A 20,717-nucleotide genomic window follows, 5' to 3' on the forward strand; every position below is an offset into this window, starting at 1 on the left:
GAAAAGCCAGTTAGGAGTAATTATAAAAACATTCTGCTGTAATGAAAGTCTAGGAATCCCTGATAAGATGATAATTTTACGCAGTGTTGCTGAATTAGGTAAACAGGAGTAGCTGGTCCCTCTGAGCGCCCGTGGACGTGGCGAGGGGCTGAGGCTGGGATCAAGGGCCTCGGGTGTCACTCTGGAAGGTTTCCTGGAAGTCGTGTACCCCAGAGATCAGTCTCTGCCGGTCTGGGCCCCTGGGAGCTCTGCCATGATGTACATTCCTTCTAGTTTAGCAAAACACCACCAACTCACCTGGCTGCACAGGTGGCACAGACTAAAATCCCAAATCTGGGGAAGAGTTAGTTACGCACTGACAAATGCGAATTTTACAAATGCAAACACAATGCCTAAAGCAATATTTGATGCTCAGTCTGACTCCCCTGAAGGTGCCGTGTAGGAACAAGAAGGGATGTCGACAGGTTGCTCTGGGAAGGTACATTTGCCTGTTCAGACAGTAGGTTATTTTGCAAGAGGGAGAAAAGGAACGAGCCGACGGCTTCCCCACGAGGAGAGCGTCAGCTTCCGATGCAAGGGGCTCGCTCACACTGTAAAGCTAGTCATGGTCGAGGTTGTATGTGAAGCAAAGAAACAGGGCAAGAGTTCTGTGTTGTACAGAAGTATGATGATTAAAATATGAGGTTTAAAAGGCGCTGTGTTTCACTAAAAAGCTAGGGCTGAGATTTCAAAGCAGACTGGGAGTTCAGCCACATACCTTCTACTAGTTTCAAAGAAGGATTTTTGTCTACCTTTGCTGAGCCGTTTTGAAAATTGACATAAATTCTTACATATCATTCGCTTTTAATAATTTAGAGCTCAGTCCTGGAGCACTAACTCAAGCAAAGTCGTGATTCATTTCAATGGGAGCTTTGCCAAAATGAGACTGTAAGGTTTGGGGGCTGTTCCAGTGAAGGGGAAAGAAATCCCTGTAAATATTGCAAAGCAGAAACTGTATCTCGGATGTACCCAAGGTAATTTCTTTCCATTTCGGCAGTTAGACTGCTGATGCCAAGGCTGATCTGGGGCAGACTTTCCCTGGCTTGGACAAGAGCAGAACTGAAATCCTCTTCTATACAATACTCGGTATTAAAGCTCGCTTAACCAATCTCATGTTGTGATGGGGAACAGCAAAGTGGGGCCACCTGGGGACAGTCTGTGCAGCTCTGCTGAGCCGCAGCATACTGGGATGGACTGGTCCTGCTGAGGCTTCTAGCAGACCTTTCTGGCTGGCCTCACCCCTCGCAGTAACACTGGAGGAGGGACAGGGCCAGCGCCTCTGCAGCTCAGTTTGTGCTTTGGTCTGGCCTGGCGTTGCCCACCATGTCTCACCTCTCTCCTCTCCCTCCATTCCCACCTGTGTCTTACTGCCCCGGGACGTTGCACCTCTTGCACTGTGCTCAGAAAGGACCAGAGGCTTTAGCAGAGACAAGTCTGTGGTGTAGGAGTCAAACACAGCAGATCCACACTCACTTATCCTCTCCAGGGGGTAATTTATCCCAGCTATGCTCCTTGAGGAGAGGAAAATCCCAGGCTGACCCAGCTCCTAACTTTGGTGTTTCTTTTAAGTGCCTGAAGGTAGATGAGATGAATCAGAGCTTGGATTTGTACATGCAGGTCCAGATATGGACTCAGATCCTCAGGGATATTTAGATAGATGAATCCCATTTAGTTCATCGGTAGTCTTACTTTATTTCAGTGGTAGAATTTAAATGGCATTTTGTTACCCCATTTGGTCTCCACAGGCTTAGCCTCAAAACCCTCAAAGCCCAAAGATGTCCGAGGAGTCTTGCTAGCCTCCAGGAAAACTGCATTTCTGAACTTGCCAGCCCGTATTCCTTGTGCAGACTTCAGAAGGCAGGTGATAGGATTCATCGGCATTTCCCCTGAATCCTTGGTCTGCTGTGCCTTTTTCCCTCAGCCTTTTTTGCTGCTTGTTAGGTTATACTAACAACAGGTAGCCCTGGACAGTGAAATGGAAGATCAACCAGTGGATAAATTGAAAGACGATCACTTTTTCTGACGGACAAGCTCACCTTTATACTTTCAATTGCAGGGTGGTTTAGCTCTCTGCTCTCTGCCTGGCTGCCTGCAGCCAGCTATTTGCTGACTTGGAAATAGATAACCAGATTTTAGAAGCAGAACTGATCCAAGGCAGTTTAGATTCTCAAGAAAAAATACAATGGTAGTTTTCAAACTAAGCCTTGGACTTACCTTTCGGGTTCCTCCTCGCAATACAGCACACAGCATCTGTTAATCTAGTGCCAGAAGTTCTTTGTTTTAACTGTGCTTACAAGGACCTTCTGTAGCAGAGATACAAGATTTGGTTTTAAAATCAAGGTGCTCACACCATTCAACTTTTTGTATGATTCAGGGACAAAGATTTCTCTGCACTAGAAACCTTCTAAATCCTTTCAGGGAGCTCTCTGTCTGTTCAACAGGTAACACTGTCAGAGAAATTCAGATTGAGATTGAGATGTTAAATGTTCCTCGACTCAAAGTCTCAGGAAAGCTAAGAGATTTGCTGGTGCAGTTGTGTAAGCCAGGGAGTGGTCATACCTATATTTGAATTTAGTATTTTGCTACTTTTTTTTCCTCTGTGAGATAACTTGGAATGGCAACAGCTCTCCTGTTGAAATATTATAACAGAGAGATCTGCAGTGTTTGGGTCATGGAGGAACTGTTCCACACCGTTCCCAGAAATCTGCGATTGCAGTCCAGGCTATCTTAGGTTAGGGTTTTAAATTGCACCTCCCAGAGACGTTTGGGTGTCTTCCAAGTTTAAATTAGCTTTGCAAGTGTTTTACCAGGGCCCAGTTTCTCCTCTGCTGCTTAGACAGTAGCAGCACGGTGTCTCCCAAAAGTCTGGCTCCAGAGTAATCTGTTACACAGCCCAGGGGCGGCGGGGAGTCGTAAAACAGCCAAGTGACAGACCCTCGCAAAGTCCCTATCACTGCGTGGGAAAGAAAACAGAGCTTAATCAGCTTATCTCTGTGCTCGGGCTGTCTCTTGGAAGGACAGGGGTTCCTATTAGACTGTGTATTTGTTTTAGAGAAAACTTCCCATAAATCACTGAAAAAGAAAGCTTGTACTCCTAACTTCGTTAGGACAGTTGTTGGAGGGCTGTTAAGAGGACAGATGATATTCAGCCTGGTCTGGATGCTAATGGCATAGCCATATCGTGAAGTGAGGTATTATTAGAAATGTTTGTTTCTTTCCGCATTATGTGGCTTGATGAGGGCCCCTGTTTAGAAATAACAACTATAAAACCTAAAGAAACTGTGCTTTGGCGGCAGCTTTGTAGGCCTGTCAGATGTTTCAGTGAGGTTTCCCTCTGGCTCTGCCTGGGCTGGTTTCCGAGGGGCTGATGAGACATGGCAGCTGCTGTTTGCTGCCCTCCTCATCCCTCTGAGCTGTTTTAGGGTCCTATTCAGGCTTTGCCAGAGAGTGCACTGCGGTTCAAGCACTGACTGTAACATGAAGCCTTCCATTTCTTCAAGCTACATGGTGCCAACTTGCTTGTTAGAGCAATGCAGTGGTTTAAATGCTAGTGCATGACTTCCCCGAATGACACGCAGGCTCCTGTTACCTGTGCCTGTTACCGAGGGGGTTGGGCTCTGCTCTGCTGTACAATTTTTCATGTGCAAGGTGCTCAAAAACTTCCCCAGACTTGAATTTCCATTGAATTCCTCAAAGTGTTGCTTATGAGAAATGCATATCTGTTATTTACAGAGAGAAATTTAGCCTGTTCTCTGCGTAGGTGTCCCTTCTTGGGGGGGGTGGGGGGGTCTTTACCTGCTGAAAGAAATGTTTTCTGCCAGTCAGCATCAACTCTTAAATAAAGGGTCACTCTTACATCTCATCTCCCTTGTATAATCCCTGATTATCTTGTTTTTAAAAGGTTTTGCCATCTGAAATCTCTCAAATCCCTCAATTAGCCTGCCATCTAATACAAACATCCCTCTGAGATCCTCTTAGCAGCATATGTTCCATAACATAATTTAAGGAGCCATGAGGGCGGAGGAATTCCAAAGAGTATCACCGCTCTATATCAAGAAGCAGGGTTTGGCTGCCAGTAATGTCCTGGCACTGTCAAACTACCAAGATTTGAAAAACATCCATCCATGACATTCATGAATAAATGGATTGCAGTAAATCAAGCTCATGTGAAAAGGTCTCATTACCATTTGGTCATGCAGAGATGCTGGTTTGGTCATGGTGGAGGTAACCAGCTCCTTGAACCTGTGATATTCCCATTATTATGAAGCTTAATCCTTTTTAGTTACACCTCATACTAAGCAAGTAAGTTGAATTAATTGTGACAAATATCAAATAGCTTTGATTTCTTAAAGCAAGATGTGTATGTTTCTTTGCAGACTACATGAACATTAGAAAACTAACCAAAATGCAGTGAAGACATGGGTAGTATTTCCCTTAGTCATAATACCTTTTGGATCAGGTCCTGAAAGAGTCACTGGTTTTGTTCGTGTAATGACCTGCTTAGCTCTCCTGACATTGACATTATCCATGTTAAAAATTAAGCATGCAAGGTAGTGCTTAGTAGAATAAAACCCTAATTAATAGGCCTATTAGTTTGGCATTAATATTATTTTTAGCATATAATTCTAGTCCAAAGATGATACTGCATTTAGTACTTTACAGAGGTTTACAGTGGGTTCCCAAAACATGTTTGGTGGTATATGGCATAGGTGAGGCACCTCTGCGGCAGCGATTCTAGCCCGGGCAGTGCAGGGGGGATGGTCTGCGGAGAGGACAGCAGCCGCCCGAGAGCACTGCTAGCTGCACCCGAGGAACAGCAGCAGACAGGACAAATGCCTTTGCCAAGAACTCCAGCGTAAAAGGACAGTATTGAACGCCAAAGTATCGGCTAATCCATAGCACCGTAAATATGCATCCACATTAATAAAAGATACAGGCCAAATGGCAGGGCTGTCCTTTCGTGCGGAATAGACTCTAAGCTGACAGTGAAGCAAGGTCCCGTTTGATGTAACGTGGCATTATTTCTTCTTCTGCAGCTCACGCTGTTATTTATCTTCCACTTGCAGCTTCTCACAGTCAGCGAGCAGAGGCCATTTCTAGTGTGCAGAAAAAGAGCTCGTTCAGCAGCATCTGTCTCTAAGCACTTCCTCTGGGGAGGACCCCATCTTTCTTTTTTAATGCCGGCGAGGCGGCTGGTGGTAGTTTGGGGAGGTCCGAGCTGAGGCTGTGCTTGGGAGTCTCCTGCCTAGCCTTTGAGTGGAAGAGCACTGCCTCCACGAGTTTGCCATCAGAAACGTAGGATGGCACCTCACCAGAGCAGCAAAGGACAAGGACATCACTTCCGATGTCGATTTACCCATCGTAACTCTGAGCAGTTGTACAGACAGGCTTTCAGCCAGGTTGCAGGTTACCACAGAAACAGTCCTCCCCGTTATCATCTATTCCCAGGGGAAGGACTGTAGCACTTGTTCTGACTGTTGTTCGTTCAGCTGCCCTTCCTCCCAAAAAAAGAGAAACCTTTGCATGCTTTCCTTTTTTCCATACAATTTTAGGAGCATCCACTGCTAAAAGGGTCATGTTCCTGCTTGTAATTAAACAGACAGATTTAGAGCTTGCTGTAAACACTGATTAGATTATTGGGGTTTTAGCACTTTAAGATAAATCTGCATGAATTCATGGGTGACAGTCTGAAGGAGATCTCTTCCATCTCCTTACCCCAGGGCTGATGTCCTGTATCTAGGATACAGCAGTAAATCCCACACTCTTCTAATTAGCCCTGCTACTTCTGCAGAGCCTGTCTGGGGAGCTCCCCGGTGGCGGGAGAGCTGCCACCACAGAAGTGTCAGGGGAGCGTTTGGTGATGCAATGCTCCAGCATCACTGCCCATCCTCTCTGCTGAGGCTGGGGGTGCCCCGGTGTGGCTATTGAACCCCATCCCAGCTTACCTGTCTCCCACAGCCCCTCACAGCCCACGTAACTGCAAGCAGCATTTCAGGACGGTACAGCCCAGGCAGTCAATGTGGCAGCAGAAAGGTTGCACTACCCTTCTTGCCCCTTGTTCCCAGGTGGTGTTTTAACAAACACTGGCCAAGTCACCTTGTTCCAGCAGCAAATTAACCCACGGCTGCTGCCCTGCACTCCACAGCCCCAGCAGCATCAGTGTGGGTTTCCCCCGGTGGCAGCGATCATGTAGACGAATACAAGAGTAATTGTGTAAAAGGGCTACTGGGACAGGAATGTGTTTTCTTTCTCAGCTGCTCTTGCCAGCTCGCAGACATCTCCCCCTCGCAGCGGCCAGGCTGTGACAAAGCGATGTCTCTTCATGCCACACTCGTCTGCCTGATAGAACAACTTTTCCTTGGTGCGTTCTTGCTGCAGCTTGCTGCTGCTCGGTGGAAGATACCAGGCTTCGTATGGTTTCTCTGTCCCCGTGTCCCACTGAGGAGGTGATGTACAAAGCCAAAGGGAGAGCTGGCAGGCAATTAGCAACTTGGAGGAATGAACCACAAGTAATTCCTTCCAGACAAGGCAGTTGTGGTGTCTCCTAAGGCTCAGGCTCCTCTTAGTCCTTCAGCATCTCATGCCACTGGCCATTTTCAGTGAATGGCAAGTGACTCGGGGCTTGGCCCTTAAACTGAGTGGGATGCAGGGCTCTCTCTAACTGAAAGCAGAACATGGGCACCATACTTTAGCAGTTTTCAACTTGGGTTTTGTTTTTTTTTAACAAAGTAATGCATGACACACTTAAGCTGAGGACATTCTGCACAACAGCTGTGTCAGAGAGATTTGACAATACCAGGATTTGATGTCAGTTGTAACTGCTAGAAATCTGATTGCAATGGCTGGCAGGTTATCTGTGTAATAATGGGTATGTTATAAAATAGGTTGCTTAGCATCTTTGGGGCTCTCTGCTCTAGTTCTGGGGAAGAAAGCTGTCCTATCTGCCTTTTGCTTCCTTCTCCCTTCCTTTAATATTTAAGCTTGGGTACACTGACTGATCAGAGGGTCAGAAATACCATAAAATTGGACCGTATTTATCAGAGACGCAACTTAAAAGATAGAGAACTTTTGTACGAATGCACAATAGTGAGGCTGAACAGCAAAGACCATTTTACTTTGTCATAAGATAAGTGACTGAAAATATCTTACCTCAGTTATGCAACTCAATGGTACAGCCTCTTTTTAAATGTTGTGTTTCAGTTCTGGAAATGATAGAGGGCAAAAAATTGAAAGGATCCAGTGAAGGGTAATGAAAATGATTAGAGGCACAGAGAACCTTTCATATGAGGAGAGATTTAAAAAGATTAGGCCTGCTTAGTTAAGACAAGAGATGAATAAGCAGAGACATGATAGAGAGATGTGGAGTAATGAATGGCACAGAAGAGGCACACTGGGTACTTTTATGTGCTGTTTTCCAAAATTAAAAGCTGATAGAAGAAAGCTATAAAAAAATAAGAAATTTGTGTATGATAAATAACAACAACGGACATATTTTAAATGTTTTCCACAGTGGTGGCTTCACCTGTGGAAGCCACTGTTGCAGGGAACAGAGATAATGAGCTCAGGAAAATTATGGAAAGGACTGGCTGCTCCGGGGAAAATCGTGAGCCTATTGACAGGAAAAAGGAGTTCTCCTGTAGCTTGGAATGAGAGCAGGATTCACCAGCTGGCATGGTCCCCAGGCTGCTGAAATAAACCACCAGCCTCAGTGGGCTCTGGGTATTTATACACTATGCACAGCTACCTATGCACTAGGTATAGTTACCTGCTTCAGCTGCCTTTGGTGATGTAAGGATGACTTGATTTTTTTGTCCAGGTTGAGCAGGCAAGATCTTTCCCAGCAGGTTTTCAGGGAGCACATCTTTTTCAACATCCTTGTTTTCTGTAATGTCCATGCAGGTCATGTACTGAGGCAGCTCCTGCTTTTCAGTTGACTTGCTCGGAGGATAGCTCACCAAGGTTTGCTCAGCCAGGAAGGTTTCGTTCTTCTGCTTGGCTCAGTCACATGGGATGGAAGATCATGAGAAATTGTAGCAGATCAGATCCAAGGTCCACCAAGTTCACTGTCCAAAGATGGTCAGTGGCACATACCTAGAGAAGAATATGAGATCGGAGTGTGGAAGTACAGGGAAAAATTGCAGCTCCCATTTTTCAGCTGGAGACTACCTTATTCAGAGGCTGTAGTGGTGTTAGCCAGTCCTTGACCAAACCTAGGAGTACAGTCCATGAATCATGGGGCTTTGTAATACAACAAAACCTTTGGCTAGACACTGAGAAAGTTATTCTAATCTTTTCTTTTTTTTTTTAAACCCCAAACCCATTCTTACACTAGTAGAGAAGATCTCTCTCCAAAGAGGCTTAATTGCAAATTAATATATAGGCTTCCCTTTACAGATTTAGAAGCAGTAACAAAACTGTTGTATGTGTGAAACAATAAAAATTAAATATGATTTTAAAAACTGCTTCTAGGTAATGGTAGGATTGTACCATACAGATTTTCTCAGTCAGTCTGGTTTAGAGCCCTCAGACAACCTGATGGGCACTTAGTGCTTAATGAACCTTCCCAAGTTTCACAAAACAAGCAGTGTTTAAGGACTAGTTTCTTCCGTTTATCATATTAGAATTTCACTGATTTTGAACTAGGACTGGCAAGTCTGGTGCCCTAAAGCTGCAGAAATTAAAAAAAAAAAGGGTAGGTACAAGCATTAGAAGGTATTAAAATATTTATAGAGAACTTGATCATTCAGGAAATTGCAGAGGTTTTTCCTGTACCACGCTTCCAGGATCGTCAGGGATGCACATGTTCAGTGTAGCTCAGCATCGATGCAGAAGAGAAGCATTTGGGGGCAAAGTGGATCTTCTCTCTTTCTTATTTGTCTCAAGTAAATTACATCTCATAGCTTTATGGGCCAGAATAGGAAAGGGGCCTGTGTCTGATGCCTGTGAGGTGTTCTCCTGGGCATCTTGCAGAACTTTTAAACCACGTACAAGCTTTCTCTAACAGGATTAATTTCCTCTGCAGTAATCAGAAGAGTGTCTTCTTTCTGTATGTATCATGCATTAGTTCTCTTGCCCCAATTAAGGAGTGCTTTGGTTAATCAACACAGTTGTAGAAGTGAAGCATCACCAAAAGACAGGGGAACAATAATATGATCATGCGTAGTTCCTATCTCAATTAAATTTCAGCATTGCTTACAGACACTGAGTCTTTTTCCCTGGGGTCATCAGGCAGTACATCCATTCCATGGGCAGAGCATGCTGAGAGGTGACGCACCAAGCTTTAAATAGGTATTTATTGATGTGCCTAAAAGCCACTTAAAAATCTGGACAAAGATGACTTGGACAAGTTTTCACAACTGAGTCACTGATAAGGCTAGAAAAAGAGTAATGAACAAAACTTAAATCTCTAAATCTCTGTATTTGTAATTAATACGTTTTCTGCTTCAGTTCATTGTGTGCATTTTTCCCTGAGTTCGTGCATTTGATTTGCTGTGCAAAGGAACAATGTCAAGGGAATAATTACAGGATCTTTTCAATGCTTTTCTCATAGATTCAGAGAATATCTAGTGACAACCTGAAATCTTACTCTGGAGATGCTGGATACCCAGCTGCTTCCTTGGGCTCCACTTTACTCTTTCTGGAAGCTTTGTCCTAAAAAAATTTACACACCCCTGACAGTTTGTGTTTCACTTGATAAATTCCTGTTTATTGCACCATCCCAGGCAATTCCATCCTATGGAGTTGTTTGGAATCACCTTCCAGGAAAATTGTGCCTTCCTGTCACTCCTGCCAGTAGGTAGGTTTCCGGACAAAAGAATTGAGTGTATCTATCTTTTCTATATAATTTTGACTTTAAATTCTTCTTTGCATTGTCGCATGGCCGGTACACATGCCTTCAGATTGTAGTGAACTCAAAGGGATTGACAGCCTTCCCCCAATTCCTGTTCAGCAGTAGTTTTGTGTTCAAGCAGCAGTGAGTTCAGCTTTACAGCCCCTCCTGAGGGCTTTGCGATACCTATGATGTCTCTACAAGAACTCACCTGGATGAGGCATAGCCGAAATGAAGCTCCTCACTGCACTGCTAGAGCATCTGTCTTCAAAAGCCCACGCAGCTTTTTGATGAGCGTGTCTTTTGCTGTGACTGGCGACTGTTATATACAGTCATGATTCCATGGTCAGTCTTCCTAATTACAGTCCTATAAGACCTGTACGTATTCCTATGTTGTGAGTTGCTCCCACTGAAATCACTAGGATTCCTCAAAACAGGCAAATTTAAGCAAAATGGACCATTCGGTGGCACTGGAACCTATCTGTGGGAACTGTAATGTATCTGATCCAGAATAAATTGCTTCAAGATAGTTGTAAGTTTCATTCCTAAAGCGAACAGCTTTTGGTGGCTTCACAAAATACCAGTTTCTTCAGAGAGTCTTCTCACACTGGTGATCTAAAAGCTGTTATTTCTGATAACGTTGCAGTTGAAGTAGTCACATCTTCTGCTGTTGATATCACTGCACATTACAGGGTGATGATCCAGAGGATACACCCTGGAACTTCACATGCCAAGATGGAGAAAAATCAATCTCTGTTAATAAAAAAAGGCAGGCTCAGTGGCGCAGAAAATCACTAGTCTGGAGCCTTAAAGAGACTCCTTCAAAAATTCATGATTATAGAATGGAATCCTGGGCTACATTTTATTCCTGAACGAAATCAGGATATGGAGGGAAAAAAATCCAATTTTCATTAAGTGGAGAAAATAAAGAATAAATCCCATAAGCGGACAAAGTCATTGATCACATGGAACATGATTATATACTCAATATGTAAGAACATTTTCAAGTTTCCCAAGTACCCAATACTTTTCCTAAATACTTTTCAAAGTTAATTTTTCTTTTCTTGTTTATTCATACCCCTAGCACTAAATCCATCTGAATAAAATTTCTGATTGTTCTGGTCAACCGCTGTAGGGTAGCTGCAGGACATTCAACTTGTAGTGATATATAGACATTTCACAAACTCAGTATTGACCTAATGACTTGAACATACTACTCCGTAAAGTATTTGGTGATGTGCCCTGCCAATGGTATCCACAATACCAATACAGAATACCATAAATAGCAGAGAGCAAGCGTCTTTTCCCTCCTTATGTGCGCTGTGCCTACAGCCATCCTGACAAGAGGCTTCTATAACATGACAGAAACTTGAAGGCACGAAATACCTTTTTTTAAAGCAGATTTTGCATTTTCTGTCTATGGGAAGCCTGAATTCCTGCATCCCCATCCTTTGGGGGCCAGAATAATTAATATTCAGTCCTGCAGTGTAGGTGGGTGTGATGGCTGATAATCAGGATGGTCTTTGGCTCGAACCACGGCTTTTGCACAATTAGAGCAGGAAGAATTCCAGCTTCACTTTTATAGTATTTTAGCTTTCAGCCTTGGCAGACCTGTAACGCACTATTTGTATGGAAGAGACTGGATTATTTTAGATGTAATCTAGTCAGCTGCCTGGAAATACAGCTACTGTAAGTGTATGCTACAAGGCCTTTTTACCATATTATCATACACCAAATTATTCTTTTTGAATTATTTTTCACATATTTACTGCAGCTGCAGATCTATTCATGAAGAAACATTTCAGTAGTTCAGCTGATCAACTCAAAACCAAGAAGAAACTCCTGACAGTTCATCTTCTTGCTTACTTAAGCATGGCTGAGTCATGACTACAGTGAATCCAGCACTTTCTTTAACTTTTATTCGTTCATTCATTCATTCATTCATTCATTGTTAGGGTGCATGTGTGAGGGGCTTGGGTGAGTGCAATTTAATGTCGTGTAGGTGCCATCATCCCTGATATCTGAGGTAAGCTGAGATTGAAATATTACTTCACACAAATACTTATTTTTCATGTTTTGCGTAACAATATATTCATAACATTGGACTTCTCAGAACTCATTCCAATTATTTTCATTGCAAAGATGGACAAAGAGGACCGCTGAGAGATGGGGGAAAACCTGGTCTTTCAATTCAACACTTACTTACATTTATAAATTTTCAACACAATTGACTATATGAGCTGAAAAAGATCAGTTTTAATTGGGCCACTCAGCCCTCTCCCAGCTTTAACTTGCACCTCCTTAGTACATTTGCCAGCAAAGATAACATAATGGCCTTTTTGCACTTGCTGCCCTGCACTGCATTTTGAACTGATGTGCTGATAGTAGCCCTGTCCATGCCCAGCTGAGTTGGCACATGGACTTGCCAAGCTGGGAAAAGTACATTTTAATTGTAATATCCCCAAACCAGGAGCACATTTGCTAGAATTCCTCATTCAGAGCTCCCCTCTGCAGTTCTGTCCCTGGCTCTTTTTCTAATGAGTAGGAAAGACACACATTGGATTAAACTGAAGGCAAGTGATGGGTGGAAACAAACCCTTGCAAAAGGTAAGGAGCTGCTTAGTATTCAGGAGCAAGCAGAGTACTTCAGCTTCTGCAAACAGCTCATGTGGGATCAACTTTTATTTGGCAAGGAGGATGCCTTTCCCACCGTGCAGCACCTTTCTGAAGCTGAGGAATTAAGCAGATGTCAGTGAAGACAAAGGAGCACGATTCTGTGCCAAGCCGGGCAAGTGAATGAGGTGGTTTGCTTTAGTGCTGGAGAAATTGGGAGGGAATTTGGCGTCGTAACCAGGCACGTTATAGAGAGATGTCTTTGTTTCCGTGCCCCGCTGTTTGTCACGAGAAATCACCACCCTGGTAGTAACTGCTGAACTGCGGGATGCTCCAGGTTGGGGATTGCTGCCCGTGATGTTCACAGGGGACAGCCGTCAGGCTGGCGTGCGCTGTCAGGCCGGTGTCTGGCTGTACATGGGCTCGACCGCCAACTCACTTAGAGCAGCACAGGGCTTCCGCTGCAGCTTGCTATCACAAGCCTCACAGCCAAGGGAAAAATCAGGGGTGAAGGAGATTTTAGTGTCTGTCTGTCTGTCTCCCCACTCTCTTTCAAGGGACCGTGCAGGCTGTTGGCTCCTGCTGCTCATACTGAGGTTAACTTGCTTCCTAAGAGAGCCAGAGTACATGTTGTGGTTCTGTTTGCAATCTGACCCTCTGCCACTGTGTATAAGCAGGCCTTTTGTACCCAAAACAGCTCCAAATTACTGTACATAAACCATAATCTTCCGGTGGGAGCACTGTAGTTTTCCATTTTGCTGCTAATTGGATGATACACTTGCAATGGTCTTTGTTAATGCAGCTAGTGCTGGGCAGGGTACACTGATGGAAGGCTTTTATTTAGAAATCTTGCAAAAATGCAGTGACTGTCCTCATTTGACAGCAATTGAAACCAATCGTCAATTAACTAAATAACAGCCAATTAGCTTGAAGAAAAAAAGAAGAAAATTGCTTACTTCACATTCTTTGGTGAAGCAAGCACCAGTCAGAGGATGGGAGGGTTTTTCTTTTTCCTATGAGAAGACAAAATAGCAAAAAATGTGCAGAAAATGCGCAGTGGGGTTTTTTTTAAAACATCTTTTTCTCACACAAGAATATTTGAGAAACTAGCTAAGAACATCTTAAGCTCCTGAGACATTTAATTTCCTTTGATTTTTTTAAAATCAAAATTACAGTCATTATGCAAGCACAACTGTGCCTCCTTTCTTTCACGCCACTGGAGGATACTTTAAGCACAAGGGCAGCTCTGCTGAAGCTGGCTGCCTTCGCAAGGAAAGACCAGCAAACAGCTGGCTGCTGTGCGGTGTGACCACAGGCAGGACTATGATAACAACATTGGCATCACCAGACCAAGCCCCTCCTCTTTCATATTTTATGGACTTTTAGGGGTCCGTAGGTGAGACATCAGAACTTTTAATGTTAAAAGACCTGAAGCACCCAGAGGCATTAGGAAGCAGCTGAGTGGTGCTGTCAGGACTGGCATTTTGGTCTTCGGTCCCTCCAAGCCCCATGTTTCATGTCTGTATCCTTTTATGAACCTGGGCAATACTGCCAAAAGGTATTGATTGAGTCAGGGCCATTGCACAGCGAAAGCCAGTCACACTACTGGCAGGAAGAAAAAAGTCTCTCTTCTGGATTATTGCTCTTTATTTGAACTGTTAGCCATCTCCCCAAAAGCAGCAGTGCAATTCAACATGAAGACTAAAGCTTGATCCCATAGGCTTTCAGCTGTGGTACCCTTTAACTCTTGCCAGCCTCAGAGCAGAGGCTAATGTCTGCGTGGGTCTCTGACAGCTGGGCTTTCAGTGGATGATATGCTGGGCAGAGAAAGAGCATAGATTAGACCAAGAGGCAGCTGCTACCAGCTAACTTTATATTGCTGGGTTGGTAAGAGATGACCATTTACTCATGACTTCCTGGCTTTGAATTTTTATTGCACTTTCCTCATAAGCAGTTAAGGCCAGCAGTTAATGCACAAAGGCATTATGTGGCCTCGCTTCTCGCCTCTGGGGCTGGACCACAGCTGATCCCTTGGGGTTGACATCAGGGCTGCGTCTGCCTAATGTCCATCAGTTGCATCAATCAATAATTCTTCACTTAGACTTTTTACTCATTGCTCAAAAAGATTTTATTATGCTACTTTGAGCTGCTCACAGCATCATTTCACAGGTTTCAAATTGTGTTACTCTTCTGTTAATACTTTTAGGGCCCGTGTTTCATAATTGGATACTGGAGGGTGAGAGGTATGTCTTTTTGCCGTCAGGAAACCAATGAATATTGGATGCTTTTTCATTAACTGACGTGAGATTCAGCACTGCACATATTGACCTGTTACTTTCTTACAGGAGCATTTTACACCTGAATGCAAGTTCAAAGAATCAGTATTTGAAAACTACTACGTGACGTATTCTTCAATGATCTACAGACAGCAACAGTCTGGCCGGGGTTGGTATTTGGGTCTTAACAAAGAAGGAGAAATAATGAAAGGAAACCACGTGAAGAAAAATAAACCTGCAGCACACTTTCTTCCAAAACCATTAAAAGGTAATTGCTTGGGTTTGCTCTATCTATCTGAACTGACGTTATCTTGTGTCAGAGACGTTTAATTGCAGTGCATACATATTTGAAGGGTTCAGCTACTTATATAACAGGAGTATAATGTTCTGTAACACACTGTTAATCTAACCAGAGCTGCTTTTTTTGGGTCTCTCTACGTTACCTCTGCATTTCTCTACGTTACCTCTACTCTAACCAAATACACATATTAGTTTCTATGTGCCCAAAGTGTCTCCATTATAGATAACCAATGCTCTACCTGGAATGGCTCAAACATCTGCTCACAGGCCATCATGGACTTGCTGTATAGCTTGTCAATCTGTGCTTTATGTTACAGAATGTTTGTTTGACTGGTTTTGCCTGAGATAAAGTTCTAATGTGCGCAATTAATGTGACATCAGCAGGTGACATTAAAGGTAATATAATGTGTGTGGCCTACGTGTGTGAAAACAAAGGAAATAGAAGACTGAAAATGCATTTCTGCACTCACCTGCTCAGGCTACATATACATGTAACAGGTCAAATCACAGCTGTTGACAGTGCGGCTTCACCATTAGTAAGGAAATGTTGATTTATATCAGCTTAGGTCTATCTTGCAGAGTTTTGTAAGGGCAGTGGGTAGGTGGGTGATTTAACTGGGAGAAGGAGGGAGCTGTGGTTTTTCCCTACTGTAAAATGTCATTCCCTTAAGAAGAGCTCAGAGGTTCTTAGGTTTGAAATAGAAGAGGCATCCTTGCTGTATTTCTTTCATTCACTCCTTACATTGCGTATTGCTGAATGAAAAATCCCAATGTTTCGCAGCCAGACATTGCACCAACAGACCAAGTAGCCCGTAACACGTGCTGATGTGCTGCCTCTCTTTTGCTTTACAGTGGCCATGTACAAAGAGCCTTCTCTCCATGATCTCACAGAGTTCTCAAGATCTGGAAGTGGGACCCCAACAAAGAGCAGAAGTGTTTCGGGAGTGCTAAACGGGGGTAAATCCATGAGCCAAAATGAGTCAACGTAGCCAGGTTCAGGCAAGCCAAGTGCTCTCTAAACAGAACCTTACCTCTGGATGCAGTTGAATTCTTACTAGCAGTCTTTCATCCAAACGTTCAATTGCCCAGGACAAGCCACCGAACTTGCATAGGTCACTCGTTTATCAGCCATTAGATCTACTGGTTGTCAGAGGATATACCCCAATAATGTAGAATATGCTTGTGCATATCACAAGGCACTTGGATAGCCAGCAAACATAACTGCGGAATAAATCTCGGAGAAGAAATGTCCAGCTCTTTCTCTCTCTCTCTTTCTCTCTCTCTTTCTCTCTCTCTCCTATGCTTTGTGGAATACGAAACAAAAACATTTCACAGCATTCACTGCTGATAAGAATTTGCTTTCCAACTCAGAAAAAGACCACTTTTGCTCTTCAAAGGAAATTTTAATGCTTGTATGTTTTATAGGGGCAAACAAAAAACAAATATGTAAACTCTGTTGTTTCCTTGGCTTACTGTTTTATATCTAAGGCTTGATAAAAAAATTTATCCTTTAATTTGGAATAGTGCAACTTTTTGATTTCTGAACTCCAATGGGTCTTTAAAGCTATGTCTTTAAAAAAATAATTAACACTTCAGGGTTGGAACTGAGAGTTGGTGTCTCAGGCTCAAGCAAACAGTGTTCTTGTGGTTTTAAACACAATGAAATATAAATTTTTATAGATTTGTAGTTTCTGGTAAAGTTCTTGTGCTAACCCCAGTCTGTAGGAATTGAGTTGTTTTGTTATCCCAAGCGGAAGTTAACAGAAAGGGATAAAATTATCCTCCAGTGTAGATTTCTCTTAATTCCATTTTGTGTGTCATGTTAAACTGTTGTTGTGGCTTCTTTTCTAAAGACAGAAACTGTGGAATTAAGGTGACTTAATTTTTTTATAAGAAACGTCTTATTTGTAAATCCTTCTTTCACTGTAACGGGCACGTGAATATTGTGTAGGAGGAAGCGTTAGGACAGGTTACCCCTAAACAACATATACTTATACATGCTATTGGAAACAATTGTTTAAAAAAAAAAAATGTAGTTAGGTTTCCATTTAGGTCATCATGTCTGTTGCATGGGAGAAAGTTGGAATATTGGCATAGAGTTGCATGATGTGTAAGATTTTGTGCATTAATCATCGTTGGATTCTGTGCTCCAAAACTGACATAGTTCTGTACAGGCAGCTTTCTGCCTCGTACAAAAGAGTTGTTTATTATTTGTTGTATACAAAACCATGCACTGAATAAACTATTTATATTAAGATGTACTTTTTAAAAAAGCTTGTTTGATTATATGATGTACATCGGTGATTAATTTAAAGGGAAAGGGTTGGCAGTTAAATTATAAAGTTATAAAAGAAACTGTAATTAATGTTCAAAATCTTTCTATGTAATGGGTTATTCCCCCGTAATGCCGTACGCTATTCAAATGAGAACGTGTTCTTTCTTTTGGATATTGTTAGAACTGGTCTTACATGCCCAGCCGAGATACTCAAAACACAGTGACTAATAAGTGCCACAAAGTCTTGGTAACGGCCCCTCTGCCGTGTGCTGCTGGAGCCCCAGTGAATTGCACTCCTCTGCTTTGAGCTTCTCCAGCTTCTCCGTGTCCGCCCTCCCCGTTAGACTTCCTTAGCACAGCACACCTCCCCACAGCCCTCGGTACAGAGGTCCCAAAGAGATCCGGTAAGTCAAGCACTGCTTGTGCCAGAGTGGCACCTCTAGGATGCTCGGAGTTTGCTGTGCATCACTGCAGGCACACCGTAGGGGCCAGCTTTATCTGGGCTCGAGGAAAAAGGCTCCTATGCCCTCCTGCCTTCGTGCACATGCTCTGGAGAGAAAGCATCCCTCTCTCCTGTCTTTTCTCTCCAAAACCATCACTGAGAACTTTTCTCATCTATAACATCCAGGCAGCTCTGACAGGTGAGCTTCACTCATCAAGGTGTTTTGAGAAGTTCTAGGAGGAACAAGTTCTCATCACGGGTCGCTGAAGAACCAGTTCTGGAAGGGCATAATGGAAATGGAGGCAAAAACTACTTATAAATGCTAGCCTGACATTGACATCAGGTATTCTGTTCTCTGCTCTCTGTCCCTCCCACTTGACCAAGATGGAATTAGACCTCAGACCAGGTTGGGACAATGGGGGTTTTTTTAAACGTTAGAGCTGAGGGAGGAGGGAAGGAGATTATGCTTCAGATCAAACCCCTGGATTTGTTGTTTTGCGACAAGTAGTAGGCAAAGAGCTCTGGCTTGTTGAGCTCCCATATTGGAGCAGGGTGTTGCCCTCCCAAATAGCACCATCTTGCTGGCCTTCAGAGGGGCTGGGGGGCCTCAGCTCACCCCTTTCCAAAGGGTGAAGAAGGTGGGAGCACAACCAATGCCAGAGAAATCCTTAAAAATTGAAGATGTGGCCGTGATTGCTCCAGAAGTTTTGATAACTCAGTGAGTCTGGAGCACCTGTTCCCTTCAACCAAGTGTGCTATGCCTTTGTGGAACATTCCTCTTAACCCTTCCAACCCCAAATATCAGACTTACTGAGGTGCATGTTCCAGAAAAGGAGTCTCAGTGCCTTAGGAACATAAAACCTGAATAAAAATAGGCATATTTGTGGCAAAGCTAGTTAGATACATTGTTCAATGTGGAGCATTTGCTATATTAAAGATAACTGGAGGTCTGCTGCTTTGCTTTACTGCTGCTTTACTGTTATTCCCCATCCTGAGTACCTCTAACCTTGAAGGTCATCTGCAGTGAAAGACAAATGCTCATCTCAGAAATTGTTCCAAGGTCTGTAGTCTGACCCATCTTTCATATTGACATTGGCATCAGCTGTGAGCATTCACTGCCAAGTCCCTAGTTTTAAAGGTTTCTAATATACCAAGCTGACAAAAGCCACTCTTGGACTGAGAAGAGAAGAGAGAGATGGTGATAGATGAGCCATAAACAGCTGTTTCTGAAAATTATGTTAAATTTTTGACAAAACTGTTCCAACAGTAGTTTTTCCTTCAGAGTACTGTGGAAAGGAGAATACTCTTGATAGAGTCCTGAGAGTAGACAAAAGCTCATGTCTACTATGGGCAATGTGGGGGATTATGCCCAGGGATTTACATGTAGTCTCTGGAGCCATGGACTGAGATTTAATAAGAAAAAATAGAGTTAAATGTGACTTTGCAGACAGTGATACTCCGACCCAGCCAGCAAGGTCCCTTGGGTAGACAAGAATGTGGCTTCAGCAGAGGACCAGATTTAAGAGTATTTACTTATACTTCAGCATCCATAAATTATAAAGATGACTCCTGAATACTACCTTCCTTTAAGAAATCTGCTAGATGTTGGAAAAATGTCCACGTTGGTGGCTGTCTGTCAAAAGAAAACTTACAGCCGCTGGTCAATCCACCTAGCTCTGCCACATGTACGGTGGCAGAGTGCAGTGAGATGCACACCTGGGATAAGGACAAAGCCCAGGGGCTGGTATGAAACCAAGCCCTGCACTGGCTGTGAGCCACTAACCATCAGCAGAAGGCTTGGTCTCAGGCCCTGCTGTCATTGCCAATGTGATGGCTGATGAACCTGCCGTTTCTCTTGTTCCTGCCTCTCCACCGATGCTGCCCACGCTGCAGCATACCACTGGCCTGGAGTTGGCTCCGGAGGTGCAAAACCTGTGCAGCAGCTTTCTGATTCACCTGGGCTTCACATGACAAAGCCCTGAGCCACCGCAGGGGCTGTGCAGAGACCTGATGAAAGGCTGACAAATACTACCCGCCAACCCAAAAGAAAACAGGTCACCCATGAAACTGGGAGGAATATTGCTAGGAGCACAACTATTATGAGGCAAAATTACTGCCTTTTTGTGATCCACCTGTCAGAGCTGCTTTCTTGGAGGTCTGTGCACAGGACTCAGGCATTGCCTGCTTGGCCTGGTTTTGGGATGAGGGAGGGTGAGAAGAGCTCTTCTCTGTATCACAGAGATCTTTCTTTTTTCATTTTCTTTTTTCTTTTAATTTACCTCATGCTACCTCATAGCATGGTTGTATCTCTGTAGCCACTTGCTCAGCCATGTTCATCGCTGGCACGATGGAAGACAATTCCCTACTTGGGGAAAACATCTCTAAGTTATCCCAGGGAAGAACGGTGCCCCTTCTGCAGCACCGTCTGGTGTCCTCACCGCTGGTTTCCAGCCCACGGGCCAGGTTTTCCAGTGGGATAAAGGTGGTGTAACGAGCTCAGGGATGCTGTGGTACACCAGGCCTCTCCCCAGCTGAGCACCAGCTCGAGAGCCAGGCCTGGCAGAGCTCTGCTGTGTCTTGAGTATCTCTGCGTGGAGACCAGAGCCAGCTCTAACGGGTTTAAATGTCTCCCTGACAATTCTATGACCAGGACACTTTTGCAGGACAGAATCTGTACGTAACAACCTCCTATCTTCTAATAAATAATTCTCTCTAAAACAGACTCCCTCTCGTCTGGACTCTGATTTTTATCACTGCAGATATTTAAGGGTTCTCTACCCCATCGCTGGTGCATTACACCGTTGCTTAGTTTTCCTTTCTGTGTTAACATTGTCCTTCTCCTATGTCTCCTGAACCAGAGAGGGGCAACTTGAGTGGTCAAGCCAAGACCATCACAGATGGATCCTTCAGTTTGCTGTAGCCTCAACACGGTCCCTGGAGGAC

At 43.8% G+C, this 20,717-nt stretch overlaps 1 protein-coding gene across 5 annotated transcripts in view; it reads left to right on the forward strand.

Moving 5' to 3' along the window:
- FGF13 (fibroblast growth factor 13) overlaps positions 1 to 20,496 on the forward strand; it is a 261,882-nt gene extending 241,386 nt beyond the window's left edge. For all 5 annotated transcript variants that reach the window (XM_075763129.1, XM_075763132.1, XM_075763131.1 and 2 more), the window contains 2 exons: positions 14,827 to 15,025; positions 15,910 to 20,496. In XM_075763129.1, the coding sequence (XP_075619244.1) occupies positions 14,827 to 15,025; positions 15,910 to 16,046 (336 nt within the window). In that variant the 3' untranslated portion in view covers positions 16,047 to 20,496. The remainder of the gene's footprint in view (positions 1 to 14,826; positions 15,026 to 15,909) is intronic.
- Positions 20,497 to 20,717: the final 221 nt, after the last annotated feature.

Source organism: Balearica regulorum, chromosome 11 (assembly GCF_011004875.1).
Source record: "Balearica regulorum gibbericeps isolate bBalReg1 chromosome 11, bBalReg1.pri, whole genome shotgun sequence".
In the NCBI taxonomy this organism is placed as follows: domain Eukaryota; kingdom Metazoa; phylum Chordata; class Aves; order Gruiformes; family Gruidae; genus Balearica; species Balearica regulorum.